This window comes from Neoarius graeffei, chromosome 20 (genome assembly GCF_027579695.1).
Source record: "Neoarius graeffei isolate fNeoGra1 chromosome 20, fNeoGra1.pri, whole genome shotgun sequence".
Taxonomy (NCBI): Eukaryota; Metazoa; Chordata; class Actinopteri; order Siluriformes; family Ariidae; genus Neoarius; species Neoarius graeffei.
Genome location: NC_083588.1, coordinates 10,016,305 through 10,042,542, shown reverse-complemented (window position 1 = coordinate 10,042,542; position 26,238 = coordinate 10,016,305). Strand labels below are relative to the sequence as shown.

Genomic DNA, 26,238 nt, shown 5'->3' with positions numbered 1-26,238 from the left:
TGCATGTTCTTCCTGTGTCTGCGTGGGTTTCCTCCGGGTGCTCCGGTTTCCCCCACAGTCCAAAGACATGCAGGTTAGGTTAACTGGTGACTCTAAATTGACCGTAGGTGTGAATGTGAGTGTGAATGGTTGTCTGTGTCTATGTGTCAGTCCTGTGATGACCTGGCGACTTGTCCAGGGTGTACCCCGCCTTTCGCCCGTAGTCAGCTGGGATGGGCTCCAGCTTGCCTGCGACCCTGTAGAACAGGATAAAGCGGCTAGAGATAATGAGATGAGTATGATCCTGAACTAAAAGTAGCATATTATGAACCTAGCATGGTTACAAACTCAGCCTAGCATATCAGAAACTTAGCATGATCCTGCAGATGAGTGTGTGTTCATGCTCCGTCTCTGATGGCTCATTGGTCTGGGTAGGTTTGGGTTCCAGAAGTGTCGATGTGTGTGAGTGAGTGATATTACATAAGGACCATGTGCTTCACTCTCTGGCTTGTCCTTTTGAAAAAAAAAATCTCATCTCATCTCATCTTCTCTAGCCGCTTTATCCTGTTCTACAGGGTCGCAGGCAAGCTGGAGCCTATCCCAGCTGACTACGGGCGAAAGGCGGGGTACACCCTGGACAAGTCACCAGGTCATCACAGGGCTGACACATAGACACAGACAACCATTCACACTCACATTCACACCTACGGTCAATTTAGAGTCACCAGTTAACCTAACTTGACTATGACTTCATTCAGATATTCTGCCACATCTGGTCTCCAGGTAAACACACCTGTATCCGGAACAAACAGCTGGTTTGACAGGTGCATCAGCCAAAGACACAAGACAAAGGTCCAAGGTTGTTGTGTCAGGATTGCGTAATCAGTACACAGGGTGAAGGTTTCAAACACACACACAGAAACACGGTTCCATCTTTATAAAGTGTGTTCAATGAACAAGTGCTCATTTGGAGAGGTTCGAGTGCACGCGCATGCGTGTTTGGTGGAGTTGAGTTGAGTTGAGTTTCAGTCAGACTGCGCCTTTAAGCTGCAGGAGCCTGATGTTCAAGTGAATTGGCTGTCCGAGGGGGCGGGAGCGCGCAAACTTCTCCTGCAGTTCTTGGATCTTTTTAAATATTATTTTTTATTTTTTTCGATATCACTCTCGCGCGCGCTCACACCGTTGTGTTCATCCTGCAGTGTTGTCTCGCGCTGAAACTCGAGACTTGGTGATTATTATTATTATTATTATTATTATTCCTGTATTATTATTATTATTATTATTGTTGTTGTTGTTGTTGTTGTTGTTATTTTGTGCTGTCCGTCTGGTCTGTGAGAGCGCCATGGCCTCGGACGGGACCGGGACGGAGGCGCTGAGCTCGCGCCTGGCGGAAGATCAGCTGCGCGTGCTGGAGGAGAATTTCTCTCGCGGCGGCCGGAACCCGGACGGAGCAACGCTCGCGCTCATCGCCGCTGAGTGCGGACTGAGTGAGGAGGAGACTGTGGTGAGTGAGGAAGAGGCTGTGGTGAGTGAGTAAGAGGCTGTGGTGAGTGAGGAAGAGGCTGTGGTGAGTGAGGAAGAGACTGGTGAGTGAGGAAGAGGCTGTGGTGAGTGAGGAAGAGGCTGTGGTGAGTGAGGAAGAGACTGGTGAGTGAGGAAGAGGCTGTGGTGAGTGAGGAAGAGGCTGTGGTGAGTGAGTAAGAGGCTGTGGTGAGTGAGTAAGAGGCTGTGGTGAGTGAGGAAGAGACTGTGGTGAGTGAGGAAGAGGCTGTGGTGAGTGAGTAAGAGGCTGTGGTGAGTGAGTAAGAGGCTGTGGTGAGTGAGGAAGAGACTGGTGAGTGAGGAAGAGGCTGTGGTGAGTGAGGAAGAGGCTGTGGTGAGTGAGGAAGAGACTGGTGAGTGAGGAAGAGGCTGTGGTGAGTGAGGAAGAGGCTGTGGTGAGTGAGGAAGAGGCTGTGGTGAGTGAGGAGGAGACTGTGGTGAGTGAGGAAGAGACTGTGGTGAGTGAGGAAGAGGCTGTGGTGAGTGAGGAAGAGGCTGTGGTGAGTGAGGAAGAGGCTGTGGTGAGTGAGGAAGAGACTGGTGAGTGAGGAAGAGGCTGTGGTGAGTGAGGAAGAGGCTGTGGTGAGTGAGGAAGAGGCTGTGGTGAGTGAGGAAGAGACTGGTGAGTGAGGAAGAGGCTGTGGTGAGTGAGGAAGAGGCTGTGGTGAGTGAGGAGGAGACTGTGGTGAGTGAGGAAGAGACTGTGGTGAGTGAGGAAGAGGCTGTGGTGAGTGAAGAGGCTGTGGTGAGTGAGGAAGAGGCTGTGGTGAGTGAGGAGGAGACTGTGGTGAGTGAGGAAGAGGCTGTGGTGAGTGAGGAAGAGGCTGTGGTGAGTGAGTAAGAGGCTGTGGTGAGTGAGGAAGAGGCTGTGGTGAGTGAGGAAGAGGCTGTGGTGAGTGAGGAAGAGGCTGTGGTGAGTGAGGAAGAGACTGGTGAGTGAGGAAGAGGCTGTGGTGAGTGAGGAAGAGGCTGTGGTGAGTGAGGAAGAGGCTGTGGTGAGTGAGGAGGAGACTGTGGTGAGTGAGGAAGAGACTGTGGTGAGTGAGGAAGAGGCTGTGGTGAGTGAGGAAGAGGCTGTGGTGAGTGAGGAAGAGGCTGTGGTGAGTGAGGAAGAGACTGGTGAGTGAGGAAGAGGCTGTGGTGAGTGAGGAAGAGGCTGTGGTGAGTGAGGAAGAGGCTGTGGTGAGTGAGGAAGAGACTGGTGAGTGAGGAAGAGGCTGTGGTGAGTGAGGAAGAGACTGTGGTGAGTGAGGAAGAGACTGTGGTGAGTGAGGAAGAGGCTGTGGTGAGTGAAGAGGCTGTGGTGAGTGAGGAAGAGGCTGTGGTGAGTGAGGAGGAGACTGTGGTGAGTGAGGAAGAGGCTGTGGTGAGTGAGTAAGAGGCTGTGGTGAGTGAGTAAGAGGCTGTGGTGAGTGAGGAAGAGGCTGTGGTGAGTGAGGAAGAGGCTGTGGTGAGTGAGGAAGAGGCTGTGGTGAGTGAGGAAGAGACTGGTGAGTGAGGAAGAGGCTGTGGTGAGTGAGGAAGAGGCTGTGGTGAGTGAGGAAGAGGCTGTGGTGAGTGAGGAGGAGACTGTGGTGAGTGAGGAAGAGACTGGTGAGTGAGGAAGAGGCTGTGGTGAGTGAGGAAGAGGCTGTGGTGAGTGAGGAAGAGACTGGTGAGTGAGGAAGAGGCTGTGGTGAGTGAGGAAGAGGCTGTGGTGAGTGAGGAAGAGACTGGTGAGTGAGGAAGAGGCTGTGGTGAGTGAGGAAGAGGCTGTGGTGAGTGAGGAAGAGGCTGTGGTGAGTGAGGAGGAGACTGTGGTGAGTGAGGAAGAGACTGTGGTGAGTGAGGAAGAGGCTGTGGTGAGTGAGGAAGAGGCTGTGGTGAGTGAGGAAGAGGCTATGGTGAGTGAGGAAGAGACTGGTGAGTGAGGAAGAGGCTGTGGTGAGTGAGGAAGAGGCTGTGGTGAGTGAGGAAGAGGCTGTGGTGAGTGAGGAAGAGACTGGTGAGTGAGGAAGAGGCTGTGGTGAGTGAGGAAGAGGCTGTGGTGAGTGAGGAGGAGACTGTGGTGAGTGAGGAAGAGACTGTGGTGAGTGAGGAAGAGACTGTGGTGAGTGAGGAAGAGGCTGTGGTGAGTGAAGAGGCTGTGGTGAGTGAGGAAGAGGCTGTGGTGAGTGAGGAGGAGACTGTGGTGAGTGAGGAAGAGGCTGTGGTGAGTGAGGAAGAGGCTGTGGTGAGTGAGTAAGAGGCTGTGGTGAGTGAGGAAGAGGCTGTGGTGAGTGAGGAAGAGGCTGTGGTGAGTGAGGAAGAGGCTGTGGTGAGTGAGGAAGAGACTGGTGAGTGAGGAAGAGGCTGTGGTGAGTGAGGAAGAGGCTGTGGTGAGTGAGGAAGAGGCTGTGGTGAGTGAGGAGGAGACTGTGGTGAGTGAGGAAGAGACTGTGGTGAGTGAGGAAGAGACTGTGGTGAGTGAGGAGGAGGCTGTGGTGAGTGAGGAAGAGACTGGTGAGTGAGGAAGAGGCTGTGGTGAGTGAGGAAGAGGCTGTGGTGAGTGAGGAAGAGGCTGTGGTGAGTGAGGAAGAGACTGGTGAGTGAGGAAGAGGCTGTGGTGAGTGAGGAAGAGGCTGTGGTGAGTGAGGAAGAGGCTGTGGTGAGTGAGGAGGAGACTGTGGTGAGTGAGGAAGAGACTGTGGTGAGTGAGGAAGAGACTGTGGTGAGTGAGGAAGAGGCTGTGGTGAGTGAAGAGGCTGTGGTGAGTGAGGAGGAGACTGTGGTGAGTGAGGAAGAGGCTGTGGTGAGTGAGGAAGAGGCTGTGGTGAGTGAGTAAGAGGCTGTGGTGAGTGAGGAAGAGGCTGTGGTGAGTGAGGAAGAGGCTGTGGTGAGTGAGGAAGAGGCTGTGGTGAGTGAGGAAGAGACTGGTGAGTGAGGAAGAGGCTGTGGTGAGTGAGGAGGAGGCTTGGTGAGTGAGGAAAAGGCTGTGGTGAGTGAGGAAGAGGCTGTGGTTAGTGAGGAAGAGGCTGTGGTGAGTGAGGAAGAGGCTGTGGTGAGTGAAGAGGCTGTGGTGAGTGAGGAAGAGGCTGTGGTGAGTGAGGAGGAGACTGTGGTGAGTGAGGAAGAGGCTGTGGTGAGTGAGGAAGAGGCTGTGGTGAGTGAGGAAGAGGCTGTGGTGAGTGAGGAAGAGGCTGTGGTGAGTGAGGAAGAGGCTGTGGTGAGTGAGGAAGAGGCTGTGGTGAGTGAGGAGGAGACTGTGGTGAGTGAGGAAGAGGCTGTGGTGAGTGAGGAAGAGGCTGTGGTGAGTGAGTAAGAGGCTGTGGTGAGTGAGGAAGAGGCTGTGGTGAGTGAGGAAGAGGCTGTGGTGAGTGAGGAAGAGGCTGTGGTGAGTGAGGAAGAGACTGGTGAGTGAGGAAGAGGCTGTGGTGAGTGAGGAAGAGGCTGTGGTGAGTGAGGAAGAGGCTGTGGTGAGTGAGGAGGAGACTGTGGTGAGTGAGGAAGAGACTGTGGTGAGTGAGGAAGAGACTGTGGTGAGTGAGGAAGAGGCTGTGGTGAGTGAGGAAGAGACTGGTGAGTGAGGAAGAGGCTGTGGTGAGTGAGGAAGAGGCTGTGGTGAGTGAGGAAGAGGCTGTGGTGAGTGAGGAAGAGACTGGTGAGTGAGGAAGAGGCTGTGGTGAGTGAGGAAGAGGCTGTGGTGAGTGAGGAAGAGACTGTGGTGAGTGAGGAAGAGACTGTGGTGAGTGAGGAAGAGGCTGTGGTGAGTGAAGAGGCTGTGGTGAGTGAGGAAGAGGCTGTGGTGAGTGAGGAGGAGACTGTGGTGAGTGAGGAAGAGGCTGTGGTGAGTGAGGAAGAGGCTGTGGTGAGTGAGGAAGAGGCTGTGGTGAGTGAGGAAGAGACTGGTGAGTGAGGAAGAGGCTGTGGTGAGTGAGGAAGAGGCTTGGTGAGTGAGTAAGAGACTGTGGTGAGTGAGGAAGAGGCTGTGGTGAGTGAGGAAGAGGCTGTGGTGACCAAAGAGACTGTAGTGAGTGAGGAAGAGACTGTGGTGAGTGAAGAGGCTGTGGTGAGTGAGGAAGAGGCTGTGGTGACCAAAGAGACTGTAGTGAGTGAGGAAGAGACTGTGGTGAGTGAAGAGACTGTGGTGAGTGAAGAGACTGTGGTGAGTGAAGAGGTGACTCCACAACACACAGCTCAGGAAGGAGAAAAAACTGACTCTGGAAGACCAAACTTTTTAAAAAATCCAACTGTGGAAGGACAGCAATGCTTTATCTGTTTATTTAGAGGAGCCATAGCGCTTTTTAATCCGATTATTACCATCCTGAACTTTCGGCATCACGTGCTACACTGTCAGAAATAGACAGTTGGGGTCCATTTCTGTCCCCCAAGATACAATCCACACTACCGTTCAAAAGTTTGGGGTCACCCAGACAATTTTGTGTTTTCCATGAAAAGTCACACTTTTATTTACCACCATAAGTTGTAAAATGAATAGAAAATACAGTCAAGACATTTTTCTGGCCATTTTGAGCATTTAATCGACCCCACAAATGTGATGCTCCAGAAACTCAATCTGCTCAAAGGAAGGTCGGTTTTATAGCTTCTCTAAAGAGCTAAAAAAGAGCTGGGGTCACTTTGAAATGTCCTTATTTATTTTTGAAAGAAAAGCACTGTTCTTTTCAATGAAGATCACTTTAAACTAATCAGAAATCCACTCTATACATTGCTAATGTGGTAAATGACTATTCTAGCTGCAAATGTCTGGTTTTTGGTGCAATATCTCCATAGGTGTATAGAGGCCCATTTCCAGCAACTCTCACTCCAGTGTTCTAATGGTACAATGTGTTTGCTCATTGCCTCAGAAGGCTAATGGATGATTAGAAAACCCTTGTACAATCATGTTAGCACAGCTGAAAACAGTTGAGCTCTTTAGAGAAGCTATAAAACTGACCTTCCTTTGAGCAGATTGAGTTTCTGGAGCATCACATTTGTGGGGTCGATTAAATGCTCAAAATGGCCAGACAAATGTCTTGACTGTATTTTCTATTCATTTTACAACTTATGGTGGTAAATAAAAGTGTGACTTTTCATGGAAAACACAAAATTGTCTGGGTGACCCCAAACTTTTGAACGGTAGTGTATCTGTTTATTTAGAGGAGCCATAGCGCTTTTTAATCCGATTATTATCATCCTGAACTTTCGACATCACATGCTACACTGTCAGAAATACGTAGGGTGACAGTTGGGGTCCATTTCTGTCCCCCAAGGTACAATCTAACTGTACGAATGTATCTCCTTTAGTTTATTATTAGACCTCAAGGTAACTATGTGTACCTTTTTTAGGACCAAAAAGGTACATACAGTGGTATGCAAAAGTTTGTGCACCTCTGGTCAAAATTACTGTTCCTGTGAAGTTGAAGATGAAATGATCTCCAAAAGGCATCAAGTTAAAGATGACTCATTCCCTTTATATTTTAAGCAAAAACAATTTTTTTTTTAATTTTCATCTTTTACATTTTCTAAATGACAAAAAAGGAAAAGGGCCCGAAGCAAAAATTTGGGGACCCTGCATGTACCAACTTGTAAACATTTTTTGTAGCCGGCTAATAATCTTTCAGTTCTTACCTGGGGGATTTTCACACATTGATCCTTGCAAAAGGCTTCCAGTTCTACAAGTTTCTTGGGCTGTCTTGCATGCACTGCTCTTTTGAGATCTCATCTCATCTCATTATCTCTAGCCGCTTTATCCTTCTACAGGGTCGCAGGCAAGCTGGAGCCTATCGCAGCTGACTACGGGCGAAAGGCGGGGTACACCCTGGACAAGTCGCCAGGTCATCACAGGGCTGACACATAGACACAGACAACCATTCACACTCACATTCACACCTACGCTCAATTTAGAGTCACCAGTTAACCTAACCTGCATGTCTTTGGACTGTGGGGGAAACCGGAGCAAACCCACGCGGACATGGGGAGAACACGCAAACTCCGCACAGAAAGGCCTTTGCCGGCCACGGGGCTCGAACCCGGACCTTCTTGCTGTGAGGCGACAGCGCTAACCACTACACCACCGTGCCGCCCTCTTTTAAGATCTATCCACAGATTTTCACTGATGTTTAGGTCAGGGGACTGTGAGGGCCCGGGCAAAACCTTCAGCTTGTGCTTCTTGAGGTATTCCATTGTAGATTTTGAGGTGTGTTTTGGATCATCGTCTTATTGTAGGACCCATCCTATTTTTAACTTCAACTTTTTTACAGATGGTGTGATGTTTGCTTCCAGAGTTTGCTGGTATTTATTCGAATCCATGCTTCCCTCGACCAATGAAATGTGCCCTGTGCCACTGGCTGCAACACAACCCCAAAGCATGATCGATCCACACCCATGCTTCAGAGTCTGAGAGATGTTCTTTTCCTGGAATTTGGCACCCTTTTTTCTCCAAACATACCTTTGCACATTGTGGCCAAAAAGTTCTATTTTGATTTCATCAGTCCACAGGTCTTGTTTCCAAAATGCATCAGGCTTATTTAGATGTTCATTTGCAAACTTCAGACGCTGAATTTTGTGGCTAGGACGCAGGAAAGGTTTTCTTCTGATGACTCTTCCATGAAGGTCATATTTGTTCAGATGTCGCTGCATAGTAGAACAGTGCACCACTACTCCAGGGTCTGCTAGATCTTTCTGAAGGTCTTTTGCCGTCAAACAGGGGTTTTTATTTGCCTTTCTAGCAATCCAACGAGCAGTTCTTTCAGAAAGTTTTCTTCATCTTCCAGACCTCACCTTGATCTCCACTCTTTCTGTTAACTGCCATTTCTTAATAACATTACGATCTGAGGAAACGGCTACCTGAAAACACTTTGCTATGTTCTTGTAGCCTTCTCCTGCTTTGTGAGCATCACTTATTTTATTATTCAGAATGCGAGGGAGTTGCTTAGAGGATCCCATGGCTGTTGATTTTAGGGACAAGTTTGAGGAGTCAGAGAATTTATACAGCTTTGAAATCTGCATCATCTGACCTTTCCTAATGAAGAATTTGAACAAGTCACAGCTCAATAAGCTAATTAAGGTCTGGAACCTTGGTAAAAGTTACCTGAGAACTCAAATGTATTGGGGTGCCCAAACTTTCGCATGGTGTTCCTTTTCTTTTTTCACTCTCCAATTGTACAAAACAAAAATAATACACAAATCTTGCAGAAAATGCTGAAAAAAATGTGTCGTCTTTACCTTTATGCCTTTTGGTGATCAGTTCATCTTCTGCTCACTTAACTATTCACAGTAACAGACATTTTCAGTAAGGGCCTCTGCATGCTCTTGCGACAAGGCTTTCGCAGATAGATTTTCGCAGACAGTTGTAATTTATAGTTGAGCGGGGAGTAATAGGCGTGCGCGATGTTATTCACCGCCACAACGCAAGGGGGCGTGAAGTCGCGAAATCGCTAGGAGTAGTTGGTGGGTGTGGTTAGTGGAGTGTTTATCCTCCGGTTACTTATAATGACTAGAACTGGAGTCGTATAGATGTACGTACTTCCTCACTTCCTCGATCAACCGCTCTTCGTGCTGCTCCATTTTTGCTCGTGTTTTTAAAAATGCCGATCGTGAAAACAAACCAAACCGGGAAAGTAGGGAAGCGGAAGTGCGTGTACAGCGGATGTAGAGTGGACCAATCAGTCTGCGACGCTGTCTGCGAGGCTTCTGCGGTGGTCACAATTTTTGGGAGGTGCGCGCAGAGCGTCTGCGAAGGGGGGGGGGCGGCTACACAGACGCCATCTGCGACGCCATCTGCGAGGACTGCGTTGTCAGCATAAATTGGCCTTAAGGGTGCCCAAACTTTTGCATGCCACTGTATATTGTTCCCAAGCAGTCTGTCGTCATCATTAATGCCTTCCCCAGTGACAAGCCATGGTACCCCTAAATGTACAAGAATATACTTTATTTTCTGAGAGCGTAGCTGAGAACCCAATTACTATTTAGAACAAAGTTAAGCTTCATTCGATTTAATTCAGAACATTCAGGATGTGGTGGTGTCGTGGTTAGCACTGTTACCTCACAGCATGAAGGTTCTGGGTTTGAGCCCAGTGACCGACAGGGGACTATCAATGTGGAGTTTACGTGTTCTCTCCGTGTCTGTGTGGGTTTCCTCTGGGTGCTCTGGTTTCCCCCACAGTCCAAAGACATGCAGGTTAGGCTAATTGGTGGCCCTAAAGTGAGTGTGAATGGTTGTTTGTCTGTGTGTGTCAGCCTTGTGAGGTTCTGGCGGCTTGTCCAGATTGTACCCTGCCTCTTGCCCATAGTCAGCTGGGATAGGCCCCAGATTGCCCGTGACCCTGCACAGGATAAGCAGCTACAGATAATGGATGGATGGATAATGGATGGTAGCTGAGAACCCAATTACTATGAATAACAAAGTTAAGCTTCATTCATTTGATTTAATTCAGAACATTCGGGATGCAGTGGCACGGTGGTGTAGTGGTTAGCACTGTTGCCTCACAGCATGAAGGTTCTGGGTTCGAGCCCAATGACCGACAAGGGCCTTTCAGTGTGGACTTTACGTGTTCTCTCCGTGTCTGTGTGGGTTTCTTCTGGGTGCTCTGTTTTCCCCCACAGTCTGAAGACATGCAGTTTAGGCTAATTGGTGGCTCTAAATTGAGTGGGAATGGTTGTTTGTCTCTATGTGTCAGCCTTGTGAGGATCTGGCGATTTGTCCAGGTTGTACCCTGCCTCTCGCCCATAGTCAGCTGAAATAGGCTCCAGCTTACCTGCGACCCTGTACAGGATAAGCGGCTTCAGATAATGGATGCATGGAATCCCACTTTTTTTCTTTTCCTTTCAAAAAATCCCCTCACTGATTTTGTCACTCATTTATTCTTGGCCAAGTCCTACCCATGGCTTTGATCTCCCCGATCATACCACCGCTCCCAGTCCAGAACAGTGGCTTCATCTAAGCAGAACAAGTTCACTGAGAGACATATAAAGTCAGCTAACCACACATGCTGCATCGCAACACGCTCAGAGGAAAACACTGTTCGTCCTCTTCCAGATACACGACATATCCATGATTAGCTTGTGTCACTGTGGTTGAGAGTATGGCCAGTTTTTCTGTCCCATCCACAGATAGCTGTGGTATTATCAGGATTCAAACTCATTATCTCAAACATGCTTTTTTGGTGGACTGCTATCTACTGATATCAGAGCTCTGAGTACTGAGCGTACTGACACTCATTACCTCATGGCAAATGCTGAAACAAAGCTCCGAAAGGTTCTGCTGCCAACTTATGCAAAACAGCTTGCCATCGGCAAGCTGGAAGGCGATTTATGTTCTGTGTTCACACTCAAGATCTGCGTTGTGTCAGTCAACATCGTACCTTTACAGCATTAAATGACTCTGCTGAGAAAACATGTCAAGTCTGAACTTGGATTGATTGGGTGTCATGATATAGTATGGAAGATTATTTTCTGAAAACTGTGTGTTTCAAAATGTTTTATTGACCATCGCAGAAATTTGCCAATGAGTCCAATTTTGTATTCACCAAAGAAAAATAAAGTTTACTTTTATTGGTTTTGAGTTACATTTCATGTTTTGGAACATCAGCAAAATTATTTCGATCCTTTTTCACTGAGTCACCACTATAAACGATCGTCCAGTCGTCGTCGTTGGCTGTCCATCGCGTGCGATGATGACTGCTTCATTAGGACGCGCAGAAACGCGGACAGGCCGCGACGTCCGCACCAGAGCGACAGAGCCGTCTGCAGCGGCGGCACGAATGGCCTGGCCGAGCCGCCATGGAATGTCTGGTCTCGTGGGCTCTCGTATACGATTCTCCTCTCTTAACAAAGTGCCTTGTACGGTCAGGTAAGACAAACCATGTCGTGCCTCCATCGTGTTGTCTCTCTGGACCAACAGACCTGATGCCAAGTGGTACAGAAAAGTGCCACAGACCTGACAGGTATGGAAGTTGCCCCGCAGTGACAACTGACTTGCCGAGTGATGCCATCTGTTGACCATTTGAGTGGCTCTTCCGCATGCCATCTGGTAGTGTGCCGTTGACCCTGTTGGGTTCATCTGCCACATTGCACCGAAAAGCGCCCTGCTGCCAGCGCCTTATTGGTGATGTACTATTTAACCCATAGCTGGAACCCAGGCAGGTGCTACCACTCTGGGTCAGAGCGGACCTGGGGGCAATGGTGACGAAGGGGAAACTCCACTTTCCCCAATACTCAAGTCCTCCCGGACCTGAGACTCACCACTGGTTGCAGTTTCATGTCAAACCCAGGATAAAGGTCCAATCGAAATATCAGCATGGTATCACGTCAGCACTTAGACATTCTTTAAATCTGTTGAGAAGAAGCTTCCACTGTACAAGGAATATTACCGATAAGAATCAAACAATTTAAAAGTGGTGTATTATTATTATTATTATTATGTACTTGACTGGGATAGTTTGAAAGGCTTGACATCTGACTTCGTGGCTCTTTTTAGTGAATCAAATCATGTGGTTTAGCTCACCAGTAAGAGACGTCTCTTTTGGCTCCCAAATGACTCCCTGCCATTTTTGCTCCAACATTCTGATGAACAAAATAACGTTTCGTTGCATTTTCTAAAAGTCTCTTGACATAATCGTAAAATCATCAAGCAACAACAAATGCGTGTTGAGAAATATACAAAGTGTCTTTGTGTTAATGTGATCAGGGCCGCTGTGTCTGTGCTTCATGAAAAAGATTCAGTTCCATTCCATTTATCTTGATACCTGATCGTCTCCACTGATACACTGTCTGCATTCAGTCCATCTTTAAGACTTAAAGACAGGGATCCTCCCTGTCTTTCAACCTTGTTCATGTAGCTCACACAGAATCAGGGAATCAAACTCATGCCTTCTGATTCACACTAATGAACTGTTCTGAGATGGAAAAGAGGTTTCCATGGAAGCAGTTAATTAATTGATTCAATTACACCATAAGAGGTTTTATGACATTGTAGACAGCTTTAAAAAATTAAGAGATTGGTTAATTTTTTGCCTCGGTATTCCCCTGGAAGAGCTGGTGGAGGTAGCCGGGGAGAGGGAAGTCTGGGCTGCTCTGCTTAGGTTGCTACCCCTGCGACCTGGATTTGGATAAGCGATAGAAGATGGATGGATGGATGGATGGATGGATGGATGGATGGAGGGTTCATATATGCAAGTCTCGTCAAAGGCTCTTGATGTTCACCTCAAAGAGTCGACTTGTTCACAAATGACACAAATGACAATGATAAGTTGGCGATGTAACATGACCTATAGTCACATCATGGAGTATTCCGTAGGTGCTAAAGAAGGCAACTGGACTTACTTGAAATTCTTGAAGACCTTTCATCTGAAAGGCTTCTTCAGTTCCGCCTGACTCGTGAGGAGTTCCAGGTATCTATCCTCTCATGGACCAAAAGCAAACCGAAGGGGAATCGTTGAGGTCATGTGGGTTGTTGACCCTCTCAGTCATCCTGTAGGTGTTAGGGTCACTGGGGGCCGGGTGTGAACGGTGTTCGCAACCTCAAGGGTCGTTAGGGTGATCTGTGGGTCGTTGGCTCTCTCGTTCTTTTGCACCTACGGTTTACGATGACCTGAATGACTGAAAACCTTCACAGACATCATGGAGTATTATGTAAGATCTGCTCCTTCTTGTAATTATTCAATCAGCCAGTCGTGTGGCAGCAGCACAGTCCTGCACAAACGGGTTCATTGCATGGATGTGGGTGGTTTGAGTATTTCAGAAAATGCTGATTGCTTGGGATTTTTTCGACAGAGTGGTGCGAAAGACAAAAAACATCCGGTCAGTAGCAGTTCTGTGCGTCAAAACGACTTGTTGACAAGGGACGTCGGAAGAGAACGGCCAGACTAGTTCGAGCTGACAGGAAGGCTTTGGTAACTTGAATAATCACTCTTTACAATTGTGGTGAGCAGAAAAGCATCACAGAAAATGCCAAACCTTCAGGCTACAACAGCAGATGATGATACTGGGTTCCACTCCTGTGAGCCAAGAACAGGAATCTGGGGCGACATTGGTCACAGGTTCACTTAAAAAAGTGATGTCTAAACCCGACAGTGATTTTATACATTGCGCTGCGACAAAACAAATCATTACATGAACGAACAAGTGTCTAGATGTTCCTCATAAAGGGGTTGGGGAGGGAAGATAGAAAATGATATGAGATATACACTTCGAAATTGTGCATGTGTGGCTTTATATTTTCATCCCGACAAAGACAGGACTATCCGATAATTTTGACCATGTGGGGACATTTGGCTGTTCCTCCAGAAGATGCCTGACATTATTAGAAAGTTCCACAACTCATTTCTGTTTTTTTTTTCCTATTATGCTCATAGTAATCACATGACGTGTTGTCAAGGGTTATGTAAAGTCCAAGGCTGATAATAGACATGCTGTAAAACAAGTGTGAGGAGAATCGGGTTCCACAGAAACTATCACCATGTTAGTCATGTTTGCAAACGTTCTCAAGTGCTGTTTGGTTCTCAAACCCCCCCCGAACAAACCTGTTTTTCACCCGATGCATTGAATCATATGTTGATGAGTTCCGCCAATAAGCATGATGGTAACCTGAGGTGAAATTTCTTGGGAGCAACATTAGCCTTTGAATTCCAAGTTTTCAAACATTTTTGCAAAATAACTTCTCATCCAGAAATATTTGTTGAATCGTGGTCAGAGGTTTTTTTTTTTTTTTTTTCAACATTCCTTTCAAAATCATCATCTACTTCCTGATTTGGATGGAGCAGAAGACTGTTTCCCAAATCTTTGGTCAAAAGTTTGAACATTTTGGTGTACAATTTTGTTTGTCACACTCAAATGTACCGTTAAGGGCTCACGAAAAGTCAGTCAGTACGTTTACATGCGCATCCAAATCAAGCTGCTGTCGGTAATCGAGCAAAGGGTCCCAGCAGGGGTGCCAGAGAAATCCAATCCTACATGCACACTGTGAAATCGAGCTATTGAGTGAGGTGCATTGTGCACCCGAGCCACAGGTGGCGCTACACGCCCCATCGTGTTGGTACACTTCCGGTTGTCGTCATGAAGAAGAGCTATTCAAGAGTATAAACAAAGGGACTACAGGCGGAAATTAGCATGTACTGCTATAACCTGGTACAGACATCTGTCCTTACCACAAGGATAATGTTTAATTTGTACACCGTCCCTTTTAAAAATAAAATAAACTCTAAACTCTAAGAAGAGTGTTTGTAGTTTGTATGTACGAACAGACGTGTTCCTAATAAAGTGGGCGGCTAAGGTGACGTGTCATGCCGACCGAGGCTGTTGTGTTTCCCGCTTGTGGTCTCGTCACTCGTCACTTCCGGAAGGGGCAGTGCTGAAGTAAGTAGCTCGAATACGTAGCTCGATAGGGTTTACATGCACTAAGTAGCTCGGCAGAAATCGCATAATCTAGGTCGTGTAGCTCGATTGCGAGAAATCAAGTTCGGTTCAATTTCAGCCTAGCTAAGGTGTTTACATGCCATTTAGAACTTCGATTTCAGACGAGCAACGGCAGAAATTCGATTTTCTCTATGTGCATGTAAACGCACTGAGTGAGCTCAATCAGATATCTTCAAGTGATTAGCATGCTCACCGTCAGTCAGAAGTTATGACTTGTTAGCCTCATGGTTCTCAACACAAAACATGTCTTTTCTGATTACTTTTAAGATTATGAGCAAAGTTGTGTCAAGTTTCTCATTTATAATCCAGATCCTGCTTACCGAGGTGTGTTCGAGCAGTTAACGTGATGATAATTTGTGGTAAAAAGCCTCACAGGACTAAACCGAAATTTGCATTTCCAAACTTGTCTTGGCTGATGAGAAACTTTAGACTGAAGTGGAAGAGATATGCAAATTTCCCTGAAACATTCATTTCATGTCATTGCCTACACCCTGAAAAGGAATCCATTTTGGTCATTAAGATCCCACATTAGCACTGTCGCCTCACAGCAAGAAGGTCCGGGTTCGAGCCCCGTGGCCGGCGAGGGCCTTTCTGTGTGGAGTTTGCATGTTCTCCCCGTGTCCGCGTGGGTTTCCTCCGGGTGCTCCGGTTTCCCCCACAGTCCAAAGACATGCAGGTTAGGTTAACTGGTGACTCTAAATTGACCGTAGGTGTGAATGTGAGTGTGAATGGTTGTCTGTGTCTATGTGTCAGCCCTGTGATGACCTGGCGACTTGTCCAGGGTGTACCCCGCCTTTCGCCCGTAGTCAGCTGGGATAGGCTCCAGCTTGCCTGCGACCCTGTAGAACAGGATAAAGCGGCTAGAGATAATGAGATGAGATGAGATGAGATGAGATCCCACGTTTTGCATATTTTCAGGTTTTGAAATATGCCCCGACAGCCCTGACGCGGGACGTGACCCCTTGTTAATGAAGTGAGCTCTGTTAGAACAGTTAATCATACATGTCAACCTTTGGTCAATCAAACCTGTATAACCAACCTCCAAAATCCGTATTTCCCTTATAAAATCCTTATAAGATGCAAATTAAAATAATTTACCTAAAATTTGAATGATAATTAACAATGATATATGAGTGATTCCACGCTTATGGGTACTGAAATGGGGACATGAACTTATTCACTTAAAACCATTTCTTTTTTTACCATCAGGTCACAAAACATGTAATCTTTAATGAATGATATGTTAAAAGATAACTTTAATTTTCTGAGATGTAATAAAAGCATATTTATATGCCAAAGTCAAGCCTATGAGTTCCAAAATGATGTCTGTTCCATTACTTCTGTTACGATTGTCCATCTCGCGTCTGTTACAAATTAATTACAATCTAGCTATATACCATGTTAATCTTATTGAAAGAATGTGTATGTTTATTCTACTACACATGTTTATTAATTATATTTGCTAAAACATCACCTTCCTATGTTTCAAAAAGTAATTCTACATTGTTAAAATTGAGAATATATATGTCCACAACACTTCTGTTACGTTCTGACTTTGGCATATAAATATGTTTTTATTACATCTCAGAAAATTAAAGTTATCTTTTAACATATCATTCATTAAAGATTACATGTTTTGTGACCTGATGGTAAAAAAAAAAGAAATGGTTTTAGGTGAATTTTTAAAAATAAGTTCATGTCCCCATTTCAGTACCCATAAGTGTGGAATCACTCATATCCAAGTTACTTTTTATTCAATATTAATAACAATAAACCTTCAGAATGAACACAAAGCTCCAATGTTTGACAAAAACACAAAGTGTCACTCTCATGTTCTGAATTGTACTCCATGACAGCTTTTTTAGCAGTCTGCACCAATACCTCACGAGGCTACATGTCATAGCAAGTGTCTGTGTTGATCTTGCCGGAGTGCCCATTCAGAATCTTTTCAGTCGCTACTGAAAGTCGCTCAGGTGGAAATACGCGTTTCAAACAAAATGTTACTTCCCGGTTGGCGGGATTCTCGCAATGCGGTGTGCGCATGATCAAAAGTGGAACGAAGTCTCGCTACCACAAGATAACGCGCGATTTCATAAGACTCTTTACTGGCTGTCTGTGGTGTACAGTACGTTTGTAAATGCTATGCGCTCTTTTATCATCGTGGGAATTGATTATAGCGCTAAATAAATATTGAAGTTTTTTTAAAGAATCCGTATAACTTTATTTGTATGCCCGTATACTACGTTTATTGAATCAAATCCATATAAAATACGGACATTCCGTATAGGTTGACATGTATGGTTAATACAATACCAAACATGCTTTGCCTGATTGGTCACATTTGTGGTAACTGGAGAAATTGTGCAAGCGTTCCTTTTAATGCCACCATCCACACCCTGAATATTAAGCAACAAGGAAATGCTTCTCATTCTCGGTGAAACGATGGTATGTTTTGCAGAAGTTTTGAATTTTTCATACTCTAGTACAGTACACGAGCCTGCTTCTGGATGAGACATGGACCTCCCTGCCCTGTTTCCACGTGTCTCTGTCTGGTCGGAGATAAACCGTGCTGACAGTGTGAAGTTAAGCAGACCTGGACTGGTTAGATTCCTCGAATATCTAAAGTTTCTAACGGATCCACTACAGATCAGACATGTGCAGCTTTCCGAAACAAATTATATTTCTGGGAAACAAAATTCCACCGATCTTCTGTCTGAAAGCAGCACGTAAAATATTTGTATATATACACACTCATCGGCCACTTTAATAGGAACTTGTTCTTGATTCTAAGATTCCCGTTCTTGGCTGCAGGAGTGGAACCCAATGTGGTCTTCTGCTGTTGCATGCTGAGATGCTTTTCTGCTCACTACGGTTGTACAGAGTTGCTACAGTGTCTTGCAAAAGTATTCATCCCCCTTGGTGTTTGTCCTGTTTTGTCGCATTACAAGCTGGAATTAAAATGGATTTTTGGGGGGTTAGCACCATTTGATTTACACAACATGCCGACCATTTTAAAGGTGCAAATTGTTGTTTTATTGTGACACAAATAATAATTAAGATGGAAAAAAAACAGAAATCTGGAGCGTGCATAGGTATTCACCCCCTTTCGTATGAAACCCCGAAATAAGAGCCGGTCCAACGAATTCACCTCATAAGTCACATAAAAACTCACAGACCGGGCAAGGAGGGCATTAATCAGAGATGCAACAAAGACACCAAAGATAACACTGAAGGAGCTGCAAAGATCCACAGTGGAGACGGGAGTATCTGTCCGTAGGACCACTTTAAGCCGTACACTCCACAGAGTGGGGCTTTATGGAAGAGTGGCCAGAAAACAAGCCATTGCTTAAGAAAACATTTTTGGAGTTTGCCCAACAGCATGTGGCAGACTCTCCAAACACATGGAAGAAAATTATCTGGTCAAATGAGACTAAAATTGAACTTTTTGGCCATCATGGGAAACGCCATGTGTGGTGCAAACACAACACCCTGAGAACACCATCCCAACAATGAAGCATGGTGGTGGCAGCATCATGCTGTGGGGATGTTTTTCATCTGCAGGGATTGCAAGCTGGTCAGGACTGAAGGAAAAATGGATGGCACTAAAGACAGAGGAATTCTGGAGGAAAACCTGTTTTAGTGAGCCAGAGGTTTGAGACTGGGATGAAGGTTCACAGTCCAACAGGACAATGACCCGAAACACACTGCTGAAGCGACACTGGAGTGGTTTAAAGGGAAACATTTAAATGTCTTGGAATGGCCTCGTCAAAGCCCAGACCTCAATCTAATTGAGAATCTGTGGCATAACTTGAAGATTGCTGTACACCAATGCAACCCGTCTAACTTGAAGGAGTTGGAGCAGTTTTGCCTTGAGGAATGGGCAAAAATCCCAGTGGCTAGATGTGCTTAAGCTAATCGAGACATACCCCAAGAGACTTGCAGCTGTAATTGCAGCAAAAGGTGGCGCTACAAAGTATTGACTTGGGGGGGTGAATACCTAGGCACACTCCAGAGTTCTGTTTTTTCATCTTAATTATTGTTTGTGTCACAATAAAACAACAGTTTTCACCTTTAAAGTGTCAGGCATGTTGTGTAAATCGAATGGTGCTAACCCCCGAAAAAAACATTTTAATTCCAGCTTGTAATGCAACAAAACAGGACAAACACCAAGGGGGATGAATACTTTTGCAAGACACTATGAGTTACAATATCTTTCCTGGCAAAAAAGCTCGAACCAATCTGATCATTTTCCTCTGACCTCTCTTATCAACAAGGCGTTTGTTTTCACCCACAGAACTGTCACTCACTCACTCTATGCTTTTTGTTTTTCGCACCGTTCTGTGTAAACTCGAAAGACCGCTGTGTGTGAAAACCCCAGGAGATCAGCTGTTTCTGAAACTCTCAAACCAGTCCATCTGGCTCAAACCGACACCCATGCCACAGTGAAAGAAAGTCACACTTTGAGATCACAATTTTTCTGATGTTTGATGTGAGTGAACATTAACTGAAGCTGTTGATTTGTATCTGCATGATTTTATGCATCGTGCTGCTGTGACGAGCTCATTTGAATACTCAATTCCGATTGGTCGAGGACGGGATTCAGCTGTCAAGTATAACAGACCGTTGCGATGGACCAATAAATTAATTTTTAAATCAATATTTTGTCTGCAATGATTGACTTCTTTAGTCAGTCGCGATAATAAGTGGGATGATGTACAGCAGGCCGGTCATTATCGCAAAATCGACCCCTTCAGGTTGAATCAAGACCCCTGCCCTGTCGAGGCTTATTTCGCGATAATGACAGTAGGGTGGTGTGATGTGGTGAGTCACAAGGCGGAGTTACTGGTCCTACTCTCAAATGGATGAATTTCTTCAAACGGCACACCCCGATATGTTTTATTCCCTTCATACCACAACAACTTGCTGATGATAATGAGTACTTTTTTTTTTTTTGCAAAGAACACATTATACTTTTGATCTGTTTATTGGGCAATTCCATGTAAATGTCAACCTCACCATGCAAAATTAAAGCAACATGTAATACATCAAAACCACTCCCAGAGATATCACCTAGGCCTGTATTTTACAGATGTGAATAAGTTGAACCAATTTGTAACCAACCTAATATGCCACTGTCAGTCTTTCTTTCTTATAATGTAAAACCCAAGCTAAAATCAACTTTGATCATGTACAATTCTATATTATTGCCACAAGCCACAGAAACGTATGCTAAAATCCACAAAACAGCAAAACAATAGCCATCCGAAATATTATTTAAGAACTTTGATAGTTTTAGCTGATATTTAGAGAGTTTTTCAAAGGGTTATGGTGGTTAAATTGCTGATTTTCTAAACATATGCCATGTCTATTTCAGACGCGTCACACCCGTAACGGAATTTCGTCACATCCATAACGCTGACTTTTCCTTCCGAAACTCTGCATGAAATACAAAATATTTTAAACAAAGATTTTTTAATATTCACCTTGGACCCCTCTATCAAATGGATATCTCCATTTCGACATTAGGTTTACAATTTCACAGAGTTTGATAAAAATGTACAGTCACCCAAGAAAAGTGATACTTTATTGTTCTATTTCAAATGGTGGCCTGCCCATTTTTTGTTGAAGCTGCTAATGCAAAAAAGAAAGAAAGAAAGAAAGAAAGAAAGAAAGAAACACGCAAAACACAGAGCCTTCTGTCCTGAAAACTTGAAGCTCCATCTTTACCTTATTGTTATAAACCGTTGACACTGGAGACTCATTCCGTAAACTGTACATTTTTGCAAATCGGAGCAAAACTGTCAGAGCTGTTGTTTTCAAAAATTAATTGACACTTTTTTTTTAGCCAATCAGAGTCAAGAATTCAACAGCGCTGTGGTCTAAGAAGCACTGAACTCTCTAGCATATATCGCTACGTTCACACTGCAAGGCTTAATGCTCAATTCCGATTTTTTTGTGAAATCCGATTTTTTTGTGAGGTCGTTCACATTAACAAATATATGCGACTTGTATGTGATCCTCAGTATGAACGAAAAGCGACCTAAAAGTGTTCCGCATGCGCACTGCAGGATACGACGACGTCACACGCAGTGAGCATGGCCAGTGTTTACGGAAGTAAAACCGCCCGGTTGCGGTATGACCCATCCAATCTAGCTTGAATAGCTGCATCCCCCCAAATGGAAATCAGCTCCCCAACCTCTGCGTCCTTCCATTGAGAAGATTCAGAACCTTCACAGCCCGAAGCGTCCCTCGCATTGATGTCATGCGCAGGGGCGCAGATACGTTTTTTGAACTGGGGGGGGGACAAAGCTGCCAGCAAACCAACCCCAACATGCCTGTCAAACTTGTTGTTAGTAACCATAGCAACCAAGCTCGAGCTCGCAACCTGTGCAGTCTGCGCAGCTCAACCAACCGAATATCAGTCTTTGTTTTGTTTTATGTGAGTTGTTGCAACTATGTATACACTGCTGTGCACCTCAATAAACCAAATGGTAATTAGTCTTTTGATTTTTCCGTGAGGTTTGCCTTATGCAAAGAAAGACAGCATAGACGTTTTTTCCTCCCTATAAGTAGGGGGGACCGAACGAGGTGAATTTAAATATGACTCGTCCCACCCTCTATCTGCGCCCGTGATTATGCGCCATGTTGTTGTAACTTTTTTTGAGAGACCCGCCGCCTACTTCAGCGCAGAATAGTGACGTTTGTGGCTTGTTGATGACGTGTAAGTCGGATGAATGCGACCTGGCGGTTCAGACTGAAGTCGCATATGAAAAGAGCGGATAGGAATCGGAATTAGCACCACATATCCAAACGGCCTGGGTCGGATTTGAAAAAATCGGATCTGTGTCGTTCATATTGTCAATAAAAGATCGGATACAGGTCACATATGGGCGAAAAGATCGGATTTGAGTCACTTCAGCCTGCAGTGTGAACGTAGCCTTCGAGCACGTATCCTGCACTGATGATTTCCAATGCAAATGCGACTCAGGGGAAGCCCGTCACTGAACGCATGATTTGAATGTTGAGGACTGAAAGCGTAAATCCATGCACGTAAATACTCAAAGCGCCACATGATGCATGTGACCTGTCTGTCTGTTTCCCTTGCACTCTGTCTTTGCCAAACTGGTTCAGCCTGAATACTATCCTGAATAGGAAAAGCAGGGTATTGTGTGCATATGTGTGTAAGATTAGAGTGGGCGGTGCTTGAGAGTTTGACTCAGAGTGGATGTGACATCATGATACCTCTGGTGTGTATTATTCCCAAATCTATTGTCATATCATGAACAGTTAATTGTTCCAGAGTTAGATTTCAGGAAACCAATGAACATTTCAAAGCCCACTGGTTATGATCCAAACCATTACAGCATTTAGCATCGAACTAGAACCTTTGGAGGATTTTACAAGTTGTACTTTTGACTTTTTTTTTTATACCATTAAAAGCCAAATCACTTCACGGCGATACACAGCACACAGTCATGCAAATAACCTGAGTTGCTTGACTTGTTGTCATGACGACGAAGTGACGCATTCATCAAAGCCCTGACGTCGGCATTTCACTGTTTCTTTGTCTCGAACCACCACTCGATAAAGTATCAACTCTCGGATCAGCTTCTTTCCTCTCATCCCAAGTTTGACTTGGTCTTTAGATGATCGTTCAAGAACAACCAAAACACAACGCAAGCACCTGTCCATGTGGCATTAAATCTTCCTCGAAGTCGCTCAACCTCTGACTGATGAAAAGCAGATCTTTTCCCCTCCCCCCCTCTGATATTCACACAGAGGCTTGTTTTTTGAGGTGGTTTTTTTTTTTCATAAATCTCCCAAAAATGGTTGCATAAATTTCCCAGTCATTGTGTAACTGTGACCTGAGTAACACAACACGCAAACCATTAGATGAAGCAATCAGCAACATCTGAAATGATGATGCAATCACCAGACACACTCTGCTCATAGCATCAATGACACAATATAATTTGATGCTTTCGATACGCCCAACGTCCATATTCATGATGTTCACGGAAACGTGTTGAGTATGAAGGTGAAAACTTGTTGATTGAAGATTGAGCTACATGTTGAAAAGATCAGTAGTTCTGATCGGTGCAGTGTGGCAGATGAACCCAACAGGGTCAACGGCACACCACCAGATGGGATGCGGAAGAGCCAGTCAAATGGCCAATGGATGGCATCACTCGGCAAGTCAGTTGTCACTGCGGGGCAACTTCCATACCCGTCAGATCTGTGGCACTTTTGTGCACCACTTGGCATCAGGTCTGGTGGTCCACAGAGACAACACGATGGGGGCACAACATCGTTTGTCTTACCTTACTGTGCAAGGCGCTTCTTCAGGAAAGGAGAATAGTATGCGAAAGCTCACGAGGCCAGACGTTCCGTGGCGGCTCGTCCGGGCCGTTCGTGCCGCTGCTGCGGGTGACTCTGTCACTCTGGTGCGGACGTCGCGGCCCGTCCGTGTTTCTGCGTGTCCTAATGAAGCAGTCGTCATCGCCAGCGATGGACAGCCGACGACAACTGGCCGGATTATGCCAGATTAACAGGATTAGGCACTGATTCTCAAGGGATGTTCTCCAACTCATTGTAAACGCCCTGATTTTTAGCAAGTTATTTTACCGTTCCACCGTATGGAAACCTCCAAAAACTACAACTTATACAAAACTTCGCTACACGATTTATAATAGGGGTAAGAAAGTTTGATCACGTTTCGCCCACATTAAAGGAACTAAAGTGGTTATCAGTTGAGCAACTTCTCCGATTTCGTGACGTTACCATGATGTACAAATGCTTAAATCAAATGGCGCCTGATTACCTCTGCCAGAAATTAGCCAAGAGATCTGATCGCATATTTACAACACAAGAGGAAAGGACAACATCAATATCCCATGGTGTCGCACAAAGACAACCCAACGTTCCTTCTTCTTCCATGGAACCAAATCGTGGAATGCTTTACCGAACACAGTTCGAGACTCCAATACCGTCTGCGCTTACAAGAGGAGTGTTCAAGAATTTTTAAGGAACAATGACATTTAATACTTCATCTCATTATCTCTAGCTGCTTTATCCTGTTCTACAGGGTCGCAGGCAAGCTGGAGCCTATCCCAGCTGACTACGGGCGAGAGACGGGGTACACCCTGGACAAGTCGCCAGGTCATCACAGGGCTGACACATAGACACAGACAACCATTCACACTCACATTCACACCTACGGTCAATTTAGAGTCACCAGTTAACCTAACCTGCATGTCTTTGGACTGTGGGGGAAACCGGAGCACCCGGAGGAAACCCACACGGACACGGGGAGAACATGCAAACTCCACACAGAAAGGCCCTCGCCGGCCACGGGGCTCACCCGGACCTTCTTGCTGTGAGGCGACAGCGCTAACCACTGCATCACTGTGCCGCCCCAACTTAATTGTATGTTGGAAATAGAAACAAAGTTAGAATTTGACGCCTGCAACATACTCCCCCCCCCCCCCCCCCCCCAAAATAAATAAATAAATAAAACTTAGACAGAGGTAAAATAAGATTGAAATGTTGAAAGGATATTCAAGTTACACTTCCATTTTGGAAGATTCCACAAGAAGCAGGTTAATTGGGAACAGGTGAGGGTTTCATGATTGGGTATAAAAGGCGCCTGCACCAAAGACTCAGTCTTTGCAAGCAAGGAGCGTGGCGTGGCTCTGTCCTTTGTGCCAAAATTTGTGAAAGAGTTGTTAGTTAATTCAAGAAGAACATTTCTCCATGAAAGATTGCAGAGAATCTAGGTTTCTGAAAATCTACAGTTCTCTACAGAGATGTTTGTTCAATTTGAGAATTTTGTTCCCACAGGCTAGTCCAGATTATGTTTTCTTTATCTTTCATCCAATAATGGCAATGAATTGATGATGAGCAATGATACCAGATTATGAACTGATTATTATCTACATTATGGACAAATAACTGGTGCCTAAAAATAATTCATACTTGAAACTGAGGTGGAAAAAGGCTAGAAAGGTGATTTGCATGGAACTCTGGCTCTTTTAAAGCAGTCCTTCTCAGTCACCATCATTTGCGATTTTATACCAAGCTTACCTGAGATTCTGAACAAAGTTGGTTTGTTTGGAATCTCATCGTATCATATCGCACATTCAGTAGTATCGTCAAATCCTGAATTGTTGCCGAATGACTCAAAATCTTCTTGTATCATGTGGAAGCCTGATGATTTCACCTTTGCTGTTGATTAATTGACATACTCTTTTTTACGAATTTTTCATCTTATGTCAGTGTGAGCAGCTGCAAAGTTCAGTTTACCCAAGGGTCATGGTATCTTGACGTAAACAGCTTCAGAACGGTTTTCCCAGATGTGAGGCAAGTGTGTACACATCTGTTTGCTCAAGCCCTATCGGACAACCAAAATTCCTTCCAAAACATCACATCGTGGCGCATAAAACGTTTTAGGATCGTCCAACTCTGATACTTTTTGTTGGTGGTTTGTTTGCAAACCAACTATTAAAAAGCTTTGCAGAATGAAGATATTTGGTGCAGACTTTTTTTTTTTATAGAGTAACTGAACGCAAGAAGTTGGTGGTGAGGTGTTGTGTGGAGTGTCATGATTTGCAAATTATGCACAATACGGACATCAGATTTCAAGTCTGGCTAACCGGAGGCTCATTTGACAAATGTAAATGCAAGTTGTTGAAGTCTTATCGATCTGTTCGTTTTAATACTAACGTGCTAACTTTTTTTTTTTCCTCTTTCTTTCATGTAGAAATGGTTCAAGATGCGTAACGCTCAGTGGAGACAAGCAGAGGGACTGCCTGCTCAACCGGGATCAGTCAAGGACTGAAGACAAGCGAGAAGATCTCTTTATGCACACACCATGCCGCTCATCCTTTCTATCCATCATCCATCCCTTCCCTTTCCTCCTTATTCTGTTCATCTGTCCAGGATGGGACAGGTCGACTGCTTCCTCGACTTTGTGCCCTCATGTTCTTTATTTTTGCAGTTAAGCGATGTTTGTTTGTTGGCCGTAGCTGAAGTAAATGCATATTGCACACATGAATGTCATGTTTACGTCAAGAAATAAATTATATATCGATACGGTCAGGTGTGAATGACGTGCTTTCTATTACGCTATCTGCTGAAGTGATGTGATATGTGAGGAATAAAACACTTTGGGGGCATGCTGTTCCAGGAAAATAATCTCCATCGACTCGTATCACTTCATAATTCATTACTGTTAACATCACATCCCAAAGTGTTTTGTTCTTCTTTTCGTTAAGTGTCGTGGAACATCTTGGAAAACAATTCCTGTCATTACTTCTGCTGTATCAGCTATAAACTGTCATAACTTCA

General features: G+C 45.1%; 1 protein-coding gene across 1 annotated transcript; it reads left to right on the top strand.

The window, feature by feature from the left end:
• The first annotated feature begins 947 nt into the window (after nt 1–947).
• Nucleotides 948–26,238, top strand: hopx (HOP homeobox). The gene is made up of 3 exons (XM_060902503.1): nt 948–1,207; nt 1,316–1,483; nt 25,652–26,238. The coding sequence occupies exons 2-3, from the start codon at nt 1,322–1,324 to the stop codon at nt 25,727–25,729; spliced, it is 240 nt and encodes a 79-aa protein (XP_060758486.1). The 5' UTR covers nt 948–1,207; nt 1,316–1,321; the 3' UTR covers nt 25,730–26,238.